Here is a 12,018-nt window from a genome sequence, read left to right as displayed (position 1 = left end):
AGCATTTGGCTCCTTGTGCCTTTCCCAAGAGAAAGGAACGTGCATTTTTGGAAACCACTTTGCCATGACTTCTTTGTATTATCTTTATAATTCCATAGCATGGGATTTAGTTCTGTTAACTCTTGAGTGTGTTTCATTTACAGGTTTTGCACAGCTGGTGCAAGCTACGTATGTTTTCTTTTGTGGTTCTGTGGATTCTACCACTAGATGGGGAAGGAAGCTGGGCAAACATAGTGACAGTGCAGAAAGCAACAGCTTTTCAGAAAGGGACTTCTGGGTATGTTTATGTGGGGTTAATTTCAAACTTGCCTCAAGTAGCCATGGTGATTCAAGTAGTGTTGGTAAGATGCACTTTGAGAGATTCTCTTAGACCAGACTTCTTGGGTTTTTGATAGTGGTTTTGGTATCATCTGTTCTGCAGGGAATGGATAGAAGACAAAGGCCAGAGCATGTTACCTGTGTGTGTGTTGGGATGCTGACAAATTTATCTCTGCTTTCAGAAGCTTGCGAAATGAGAGGACTGGTTGCAGCAGTGAAGCTGCTTGGTATTTGCAGTGCTTTGGGACTTGACCAATTCTGATTTGCTTGGGAGCTGACCAATTCTCTTCAAATGGAAAATTCGTCTGATTTAATTTCGCTGTGCATGTAGTGCCATTCCTCTACTTGGAACTGTGTAAATTTGGCTTTTGCCAAATTCAATATGATCAAGATAGGATGTAGACCTCAGAAATGGGCTTTGAAACCTCTCAATAAAGGTATTTGGCAGCAGAGTGCATGCAAGGAGCTCTGATGACCTGACATGATTTAGTTTTACAGGAAGTGAACTCTTCTTTACAGGGAGTTGGTACCCTTTGACTTTATTTTGTTTCCTATCTGTGCTGCTCCACTTCAAAAAAAAAACCCAATCAGCCAACAAAAAACCCCTGTCTAATGCCAATAAAACCTCCTCTAGAACTAAGTATGGACCCCAAACAGCTAATTGCTACAACTGAGACTGGAAGCCAAGTGCTGATCTCAGTTGCTGAACAGATGAGGATGATTGTTTATTTTCAATTGGAAATCTGTCAGTAGCCATCATTACTGGAAACTGTGACTTTTATAAACCCATCTCATTTTACTATTGAATTAATTTCAGTTCTCTATCTCAATCCTATTACATTATGCTATGGATTTCTGAGAAAATGAGAAAAAAAAATCAAGGCAAATAGACTTTCTCCCCCATGTTATATTAAAAAAGGAATGTGCAATTTTTTCATTGATGTAGGGAACAGACACTGGTGTTGAGAGCTGGCACTCAACATGACCAGAGATATGGATGATATTAGCTATTCTTTTGATAAATCTGCTGTATTTGGGTGAATTGTGAGTGGTTTAGAACTACATTTTCAGAGCCTTGTTGATTTGACATGAAATTTTACCAAGCTTGTCCATGTTGAAATTGGTGGCTCTGCTTACAGCTGCTTTTTGCCAAGCTGACTGAGTATACTCAGTCCATTTCTGCCTGATGTTTTCTGTTTTGATTTTATTTCTGAGGTTGGTTTTTTTTTTTTGGGTTTTTGGTTTTGTTTTGGGTTTTTTTTTAAGCTTCTGGTGACTCTAGTAGTTGAAAGATATTGCAGTGGAAAGGCAAACACTATTCATAATATTTTTTTTTCCTCATCAGCACTAACACAAAGTTGTTTTTATCATTACCTTATCTCTAGGTTTTTCTAGTTAGAAACTGCAATGAGAAGACAACATCTACTTCCTTAAATCATGGGAAAAATCTTAGTCAGAGGTCAGCTTCCTTCAGATAGTACCCTGCTGAAATTAGATCGTATCTTTATAGACTTCTTCTGGTTTTTTTTTTTTTTCTATTACTTCTATTTTTTTTCTCCCTGCAGACAGTGTGAAGCATGTAGAACCAACTGCCTTCCACTTCCTGGCCCATGTTATCATTTAGCTCTCCCTTTATATACCAACACAAAGAACCGGAGTCCTCCAACTCGGAAAACAAAGCTAGAGCAGTGTTAGTTTTGAGTCCCTCTGAGCTGAGATGACAAGAAACCATTGCTGTTTTCCCTCTCCTCTTGGGTTATGTGGAGATGTAGCTTGCATCAGAGTGGGTTGAATTAGTTCTCCAGTGTTTGCTTTGATGCCCAGCCATTAAATAGCCTTCAGCAGAGAGATGATGAACTACTTAAATTAGGAATTCCTTTGGGCTCAGCTACAGGAGTTTTAAAACCCAGGTGCATGTTGGCTTAAAATTGACTTGACTCTGCTACTAGAATTGAATTTTACATGCTTTAGCCCATTTGCAGGTTAGTTCTTGATTTCTTGTCATAGTTGACTTGGCCATTGAAAGGTCATGTTTCATCCTATGCTAAGGTGTTTCTTTGCTGCAGCAGGAGGGGAGACCACTGTCCATTAGTTTTACTGTGTATCAAGTGCTAAGACTTTCTGTGGTGGGTTGAAATTTCCCACCCCAACATTAATTTTACCAGAGTAGCTCAGTTTGGAAGCAAATGGAGCTGTATTTACAAGCCTGTAAATACAGCTGCCTGCTCTGGCAGGGGGGTTGGACCTAATGATCTCTTGAGGTCCCTTCCAACCTCTGATATGCTGTGATACTGTGACATGCCTTTTGTCTAGGTAAATAGTTGACTGAAAAGTGGTATCCTCACAGAAATGGCTTCTTTGGTCCTAGGTTCAGTCTGAATCCCAGTGGTTGAGCTAGGGGCACATTTCCTACCTGTTGAGTTATTGGAATGGCAGGAACCTAATTTCAGGGCTGTATTTGAATAATTTAAAATCTGACCAAGCTTAATTTCATCTGCCAGCAATAGTGAAGCCTTTACTCACATCCTGGAGGACACAACAGAATGTGTTTCCACAGGTTTCCCTTCTGCAAAGCTAGCTTTGTGCATGCTCCCCATGAAAAAACCCTTACAGGGTTTGGGTCACCCCTTTGGGTGATGCATCTTGCTGTAGCAGAAGGGTGTACCCAGTACCGACTGTGATGCCCTTTCCAGCTTCCTTTTCTTTGGGAAGTGTGACACAGATGCTTCTGTTCTGGGATGGGAAGCCCTTTCCAGTGGCTCAAGAGAAAAATCTTGTGTTTTTTCATAAGCTGCTGTCATTTAGAGCTGAATCTCTTACACTCCTGATTTAGAGAGGGGTCTCCAAAAAGAGGAGTTATCTCCTACAGCGACTGTTGATGTGAGCCAGTGGTTCCTGGGTCTGCCAGACTGGAGTTATCTTGATCCCATTTCAGCAGCTTTAAGAAATCATCGTTGGACTTGATGGAAAAATAAACCTATTTCTGACAACTGCAGAGCTGTTGCTAACATCTGTAGAAATCTTTGATCTCTTTGACAAGAAAAGGCTATCAGAGTGACATCTGAAGTGTTAGCTAGAGCTCATGGATTATTTTTCACTTTTCCCCCCCATGGCTCTGGAGTTATTGCTTGTGTGAGGACTCTGAAGTCAGCACACTGGTAATTGTGTGGGAACAGTGCTTTGAGTCACCTGTGATGTAGCTGAACCTCTACCCTTTCAGAGGGCATTCAGCAGTAGCCAGAGTTATTGAATTGTACAGTCTATGTCCATTTTCTTCCTCCTTTTCTTACCTTCTTGTTAATAATCCTGTGATCATGTACCACTGAGACTCCATAGTTGAGCAGCAATTAGAATAATGCTGTGTGCTCCTCCCTGTGGGATTGTGCTGAGCACAGGGATGGGGAGGAGGCTGTGAACACATGTTCTTATGTACCTTAAAGAAAAGTCTGTGTGTTGGAGTGATAAGATCATCTGCTATGAATGCAGACTGCTTGCTTTAAGAATTTGATCTTGCTGACTTCATGGCTTTAGAGTTGGTTTATGGGTTGAAGTGACCCAGTGATGAAATGCTGGGACTTGGGTAGTGAATACAGCATGCAGGAGTGGCTTTGATAAAAGCTGGGTGTGGATATGTAAGCTGGGCTGGATGTGACTCGGTGTCCTTTGAAGGGACTGCAGCAACTTTGGCCTCATCTGCTTTTGCTGAGACCTTTTTTATGGTTTTGTATGGAACAGATTTTCAGCCAATGATTTGTTAAAAGTTTCTGGTTTTGTTTTAATTGTGTAGGACACCTGATGATCTCTCAAGGCAAATTGTGGCCCTGCAGCAAAGGGAGCTTGTGCTGAAAGATCAGAACTCTACTGTCACAAACAGGTGAGTGGTACCAATAGTAGATGCTGGTAGCAAGACACTGCTGTATTAAAGCACCCAGAAACCTCCCCCCCCAAGGACTGCACACTGAGAAAATGGTTCTTTAGATTTCCTTGCTGTTCCTTGGAGCCCTCCTTGCTACCTTCTGTTATTTCTCATGTTGATGAAAATGGTTTTTGCTTACTTTAATCCTTTCAGGAAGAAAAAGATGGAGAACTGCAGGCGGATGCAATGAAGACTTTATCCATCTTTATTTTATAAGCTAAAGTGTTTGCAAGGGGAAGTGAGCTGCTTTCCCAGACCCATCTGGAAAGGGAATGTCACAGCAAAATGTGCAAAGTAGTTATCTGGGCATGGGGAAGGGAGTATGAGCCCTGGGGACTGTGATTTGGCTGCTTAAAGGACCTGTTTCTATAGATGATGGTGGAAAAGCATGTTGCAGTTTTGGTGGCAAAGTACTGCTAGACTTTGGAGGAGCAGTCTGTTTACAGAGTGAGATATGTATTTGAAACTAGAGAGTGTCTAAGCCTTTGCTCTGGTGTGGGAGTGACTATCTAATAGGAGAAAGGAATTTGTCTGCCAGACCTTGGTTGCATGCAGCCTTTCTTAACACAGTTCCAGAAGGTGCTTTTCATCCTTGATGAACACATTCTTGCTTCTCACAGTTTTCTTTCCTCACATGAGGAACCTCTTGTCTGTTCTTGTTAAAAGCAGTACCTGTGTCTCTCAAGAAGGCTCCTGGACTGTTTATGTTGCCAAGGTGTTAGCTGGCTTGTCTAAGCAACCGAAGTGTGGAGAACTTCATCCTTTGGTGTAAACGTGTTGAATGTAAAGGAGCCAAATCCTGCATAACTGAGCACTGGACGAGCACTCTTAGTTTCTCTTGGGCTGCATAATGTATCTCCTGAGGTATGAGGCAGACTTTGGTTCAAGACATGATGGTGTTCTGGGTTCCGCCTTACTAATGATGGACAGGATTCAAGCTGGGTGTTAAAAGCTTTATGTGTGCTGCTACTGTTAATGGAACTGTTTAGTCGGTTGTAAAACTGTTAGTCAAGTGTAAATTCCCACTGCAGCCAGCCAAATTGTTTTGTGGTTTCTGCTGTGAACTTTAAAGGGGAAGGAAAAAAAAAAAATCTCACCAGTATATAAAAAAAAAGACATTTCCTATATTGAAAATAAACCAAGCAAACCCTCAAACCCACAGCTGATCAAATGATCAAATAAAGGAGTGATGGTAATATCTGAGTTATTGATTTTATTTTTATTTTATTTTTTTTTCTGTCTGCTTCTCCCAGCCTGTCAAAGCAATGATTTTTCTAAATTTACTGACAGCCAAGGGGACTCATCTGTTGAAAAAGCCTTTTGGTGATGCTTGTTCATGCTGGATGTAATTGTGCCAATTTAGTTTAAAAATAAAAACATGATTAAGATTACTTTTTTATTTCAAGTGAAATGGGCTGTAAAGCTGCTTAAATTAAAATACTAACGTTTTCTTGACGCAATGCCCTCTGTCATTTTCCAGAACTGATCACTTTGGCTTTCTTCCTTCACATACCTTTTCCTGACCTAAAATGTTAGGCACTAAGATTTTAAAAAACTTTTCATTACAGAGATGAGTTTAAAGTTCCCAGGAGAAAGTCTCGAAACTTTGGAAATAAAACCTTGTCGAGGAAGCAAATCTAATTTTCTCTTTTCCCTGAATGACATCCAGATCTAGCTGAGGGTCTTCCCTTTTATTTGTTTCATAATTGTGTTTGGAGTGGTCTGTGTATTACAGCACCATAACGTGTGAGCATGACTCCCTCTAGTGATTTAGCCCAGCACTCTTCAACTTTCTATTGTTTTGGGTCGTTTTTTTTCAGCTACAAGTTCTTTTCTTAGTTGAAATGTGTTAAGTGCCCTTAGTTTGATTTACCAAGTGTGTAGTTCTGTGTGAATAGTGCCATGTGTGGTACAAAGACAAAAGAATTTTTGCCCAGCCTTAAGAAGCTTTGAGTTACCTTTTCTGTTAAAATTAATGAGTTTGTAGATGCTGAAGAAAACATCACCAGAAGCTGGCAATGAGGTGAAGAATTGCAGGTAGCATAGTCCTGGCTTACCTGTTGCTACAGTGCAACATGTAGTTTAGTAGAGGAAGCTTGAGTGGTGGTAAAGATGGTGCTGTGGTCCTCCTCCTCATGTGGCTGAGTCTTTGTGCAGTGCTTCTATATTTGGTCCTTGCTGAGCAGTTGAACACAGGCAGAAGAGTGCCTGGAAGGGATTTTTGCAAGCTGATGAGTCTTTCTCTCTGCCTTTACACTGAGCCTTCACACTGCAGCCACCTTGCTTTTTATTCCCATGCAGCTTTGCTCAGCACATGAAATGCATTTGGTCTCATTCTTTCGTTCTTGAACTGCTTTCCAATTTTATTTTTAATTTTTTTTTTTTTAAGAGACAGTGTTTCTAATACTAAAATGATAATAGAGGTCATCACATCACAGAAGGGCTACATTCATTACAAATCAGCCTTTCAGCCTTTGCACTGGCAGTCCTTCTGCTTTTGGCTTGGGGACCTACAGCAGAATCTGTATTTTCTGTAACCTGTGCATTGCCAGTGTCTTGAGGCCTTGCAGAGATCAGATGATGATGTATATCATATTTGCTGTATCACTCGGATGGGATGCTGTTAAACAAAGAACCACAGGTCTGAATTTCAGGGAATCACAGAATCATTCAGGTTGGAAAAGACCCTCAGGATCACCAAGTCTGACTGATTTCCTGGACAGTGGGTTTGAATCAATTTCTTTTAGCAGTGATTGTTTTAGCATTATTGCTAGAGAGGGAAGTCTTACATGCTAGCATGGGGAAAGAGGAGAGAGCTACCCTTGCACTGAACACATAAGCAGCAACTCCTCTTCACAACTTCAGGACTGCTGAGTAACGTAGCTGAAAGTGCCATTAATAGTGCATGATGGAACCTCACTGCTGTTCTGAAGTGTGTTGCTACAAGTTGTGTAAATAGAGTAAATTATACTTTCAGTGGTAACAGCAGGGAGTATCCTGGAGCTCTGTAACTGCAGAGCAAAGATAACAATCCAAAGAGCTCAAAAGAAGATTGCTTAGGACCACTTTGATAGCATGAAGTGTTCCTGCTCATTTATACAAAAGGTGATGAAAGAAAGGTGTTTAATTAGTCAGCTTAACCATGCTTAAGCACATTTCCCCCTTCCAAGTGTGAATGCTGTAGGTGTGGTATGTTGGAAATGTACTTTTTCAGGAGGAGGTGATAGTTGTAGCTTATAATATGAAAAGTTGGCCAAATGGTTTGTAAGTTTTTGTCTTAAGGAAAAATTATGTTGTGGTTCAACTCTTTTTAAGTTTTTATTTTTACAGCATCTTATTGGAATATGTGGAGACTCTGGAGAGATTTTCTAAACAAATCCTGGCAAAGCATTCTAGAATTTGAAATGTTGGGGAAAACTTCTTTTCTCATCAGTGTTGGTATCTGAGATGGCTAAGCATGGAGGAAGGATACTGCTTATAGTTTGATCTTCCCTTCAGTTCTGAAAGACAGGCTATGGAAGTGTAGTTTTCTGGTTACTTGCAGTCTCTCCCAAGGTGACAATTTCTTTTCTACATCTACTCTCGTTGCTTGTGTGTAATATTGACTTTGGACCATTGAGGTGTCTTGTAGAAAGTCAGATGCAAGGAAATGCAAAAGTGAAGTTAGTACTGAGCAGGATGAAGGATACAAAGCAGAACAAAGAGCAGTAAATCTTTGGTTCTGGTGTCAGGATCCTGGAGCTGATGGCTTATTCTCATCACCTTGTGTCAGAAACCTAGCCATGTGTTTTGACATACAGTTTCCTATGTGAAAAGGGAGACACAGAACGTTTGAAAAAATAATTTTCCCTCTCCAAGTGCTCCCAGAGTTGTGTTAAGAGATGTAGTCTTTTACCACCTTTATTTGATAAATCATGTAAAGCTGATTTACCCAACCTCCTGTGCACGTTGTTGCTTAAAAATAAAAACCTAAACCATTGAAGGTTGGGAATTGTAGATTGCAAACTGAACAGCAAATGTTTTTTGAGTTGGCCAGCAGGGATTTGTTTATTTATTTAAAAATAAATAAATAAACCAACCAAATAAAAGGCAATGAATGAGTGATGATAAGCTTAGAACCATCCATCTCCAGAAGTGCTGGTAGCTCAGAAGTGTCTTGTAAATCTATTGCCCATGTTCTCTTTTCCTTGGATGTCCCAAGGAGTGTCAATCTTAAATATAAAGAGAGTCTGTCAGACTTACCCCCCCCCCCCCCCAAGTCTTCTGGCAAGTTGGGGAGATGTTTAATTACAGAGAAATGCCTTTTATCTGCCAGAGAGAGAAGTGCTAGCTTTTTGATAGGCTTTATGAGTTATTTTGTGATCAAAAGGAGCACTTAATGTGTAATATAGGACAAGGTAGCGCTGGGTTGTTTCTTTTTTTTTCTTCTCTTGTTCACCTATATGGCACATTGCACCTTGATTTATATGTGGAGATGTGTGTGTACCTAATGCCAGATAAATATTTATTCACAGTGCTTCAGGGCAATATTAACTGCTGGCAGGTTCTGCATTCATTTATAGAGTAATATTATGAAGGAATGAGTAGCAGGTATTGGTTTTTCTTTTCTCCAAAATGGGTCTTTCATGCATTTTTTTGTACCAGAAGGTAGTTGACAGTGTCCCATTAAGTGACAAACCTGCTCTCTCCAACTGAACATATTCCAGATTCCAGAGCAACATCTGGTTATTTGTGACTCTAATTGGGTAGATACAAAGCTTTTCTAATTTTTTGCTATCTTATAGCTAGGCCCCAGCAGAAAATAGGAAGGCAAAAAATAATTTAGCCAAGACACTGACTTATGCTTCCAATTCTACAAACATGGGATTTTGCCCAGACCTTTGCTTTTCATGATTGTGTCATTTTTAGTCTGATTTCCTCAGGAAGTGAGGCTTATTACTGCGCTTTTGTGTGTGTATGTAGATGAGATTGCCTGTGCCTACTCTACACTTTTGAACTTGCTGGTTGTGTTCTGTCAAGTTTGGCAGATGGTTTAGGTCTCAAAAATAATAAATTCCAGCAAGTTTAAGGAAAGTAGGTCTCCATCTCTAGGAGAAACCTCCTGTTCCTGCAAGCAGAGGTCATGTCCCATTAGGTGTCAGAGCCCTGCCAGCAAAAGACTCCCTTAAATGTCACAGTGACAATAATGCCCTCTGGGAGATCTTGCCTGATCTTGCCTCCTCAGCCACCTCATCAGCCTCGCCACTGGTGGCACATGAGCACTATGCTGATGCCACACTTGTATCATAATTCCTGCTATGCCAGCTTTTCCAGACACTCCTGGCATTTGATAGTAATCTGGTGATGTTGTTAGTGTCATTTTCATGCTGTTGGTATGAGAAATGTGATTCTACTTGAGTCAATATTCACCTTTGGAGAGAGAAATCCATACAAAACCAGGCAGCTTTGGTTCTGGAGCTCATGGAACTAGTCTTTTTTTTTTTTTTGTGTGTTTAAAAGGAAATATTTAGAGAAATCCTGAAGGACAGCCCACAGGGGACAGACCCAGCTGTAGTTTTACCTTCTTTTCAGCCTGGAGCTCTGTAGGAACTGTGGAGTGCAAAACCATCGGAAATGTTAGCATTTAGTTTCTTACCTTATGTTTGCTACTTAGAGCACATTCAAGGGTAACGTGTGAAATGTCTCTCTTCAATTCTCTGATCAATTCTAGTGATTAAAACATGGTAGAAGCTGTTTAATGCTGTTCTTCATATTTTTTTTTTGTTGTACCAGGACTGATGTCCCTTGGTGTTCCCACTAGCATCTCTGATGTTTGTGTATCTTCTAATCACTAGAATGTATGATAACTTTTCAGTTGTTAGCACTCCTCTGGAGATTCCCTTGGCTGTCCAGGTAGCTGTGTGCACTACTGACCAGAAAAATGGGGTAAAAACCTTCAATTTGCTAGGAAACACAGACTGTTCTTGATGGTGTGCTGTGCAGCAGGCACTGCGTTTCAACACAGAGCTGCACTGTGCAAGTTATGGAAGGAGAAGTCTGCCCAGCATTTCTTCTGTGTATGACTCACATCTGCACTATAAATCTTTCACTTCTGAGAGACTGAAATTCCTAAAAAATCCTAGATGAAATAGATGTAGGTTAATAGTAGTCTGGAGTTCTCGGAAACGAGAATGAATGTTTAGAATTATTGAAGTAATTTGAAGTCAAAGCTTTGAATCTATTTTCATTATTCTGATTCTTTCCTTTCTAGTAGATAGATGCTATGATCAAATTAATGATTTATGTGAGGCTGGTGGGCCAAAGGAAGAGTGCCCCACATCCATCTTGATTTGTGATACCAATACAAAGAGAGAAATTATAATCTCAGCTGTGCAATAGGTGGCAGTACAAAAATAATCTACTTTGAAACCAGTAGTATTCTGTGAAGTCATGAATTCAGCATGCTGCCAGCATAGAACTCTGGGACCTGCAGTGCTTTAAGACCTCCAGTGCTTAGGGATTTGCTTTTTTATTACCTCTGCAATGTGGCAGCAAGCCTTGAAAAATGTAACGTGAACTGGAAAAGAGAGGAGGGCCCTTCAGTTTAATGTCGTTAGAATCTTGATGTCATAAGGATGGTCCCATGGATCAGGTAGAAGAATGTGGCCTGGGGTTAGTTTTTGGAAAGGCTTTTTGTTGGCTTGAGTTCTGCTGAGTCACTTAATAGTGACCTGAGTTCCTCCTATTCTCATGTGCAGCTCCAGAAGACCCCATGAATGCAAACAAGCATCTCTACTCCATATATCCTGTCTAGTCTGCACCTAATTATTTTTTAGCAGATAAATCATAATGATTCCTTTCCCTCTGTACCTGCTATGAGTTTTTTTTATTCTCTTCTCCCCCAAAAGCACATCATAAAAATTTGTTTCTTCTCATATGGTGTCTAAAAATTGCAGTGCTGACCATGGCTCTTGAACTGTTCCTTTGAAGTGTTTTATGTTAAGCTGTCAACAGTCAAACAAGGTTATGTATAACCATTTTATCTCAATTTGTAATGCTAAGACTATATTACAGATTTCCTCAGCAGTCTTGAGAAACAAGAGAAATTTTGGTGGCAGAATGAATTTTCTGTCTTTTTTTCCACTCATATAGCCAACTCGTGCTATAGCTGCTGTAATTAATAGCAGGGGTGTTGAAGACTAGGCTTCTCTAAGGTATTTTAGGGTGTTGCTGATAGTGTTTGTTTTCAACAGACTGATGGTTTCCCAGTTCTTGGGGTGGTGGAAATGGGGACAAAATCACAGAGCATTAGGGTTGGAAGAGATCTCAGAAGATCATCCAATCCAACTCCCCTGCTAGAGCAGCAGGATCACCTGGAGTAGGTCACACAGGAACATGTCCAGGTGCATTTTGAATGCGTCCTGAGGAGACTCAGCAACCTCTCTGGGCAGCCTGTTCCAGTGTTTTGTCACTCCCACAGTCAAAGTTTTTCCTAAGTCCTGTGCTCCAGGTTGTACCCGTTGCCCCTTGTCCTATTATTGGACATCACTGAGAAGAGCCTGGCCCTGTCCCCCTGACCCTTGCTCTTCACATCTTTATAAACGTGATTGCAGGCACTCCTCAGTCCTCCTCCAAGCTGGAGAGCCCCAGCTCCCTCAGCCTTCCTTCATAAGGCAGATGTTCTACTCCCTTCTGGGGCTCTGTGCTTGACTCTCTCAAGCAGTTCCCTCCTTGAACTGAGTGGCCAAGAACTGGGCACAATATTCCAGATGTGGCCTGACCTGGACAGAGTAGAGGTAAATGTG

The 12,018-nt window shown here is 40.8% G+C and overlaps 1 protein-coding gene across 1 annotated transcript in view; it reads left to right on the top strand.

Annotated features, from left to right (window-relative positions):
* The window catches only part of MAD1L1 (mitotic arrest deficient 1 like 1), a 384,158-nt gene that overhangs the window by 35,274 nt on the left and 336,866 nt on the right, over nucleotides 1-12,018 (top strand). Inside the window, exon 9 of the mRNA XM_054391055.1 lies at nucleotides 4,106-4,192. Within this exon, the coding sequence (XP_054247030.1) occupies nucleotides 4,106-4,192 (87 nt within the window). The remainder of the gene's footprint in view (nucleotides 1-4,105; nucleotides 4,193-12,018) is intronic.

This window comes from Indicator indicator, chromosome 22, assembly GCF_027791375.1.
Source record: "Indicator indicator isolate 239-I01 chromosome 22, UM_Iind_1.1, whole genome shotgun sequence".
Lineage (NCBI taxonomy): Eukaryota > Metazoa > Chordata > Aves > Piciformes > Indicatoridae > Indicator > Indicator indicator.
The sequence above is the reverse complement of the archived record's forward strand: the minus strand, read 5'-3'. Positions and strand labels throughout refer to the sequence as shown.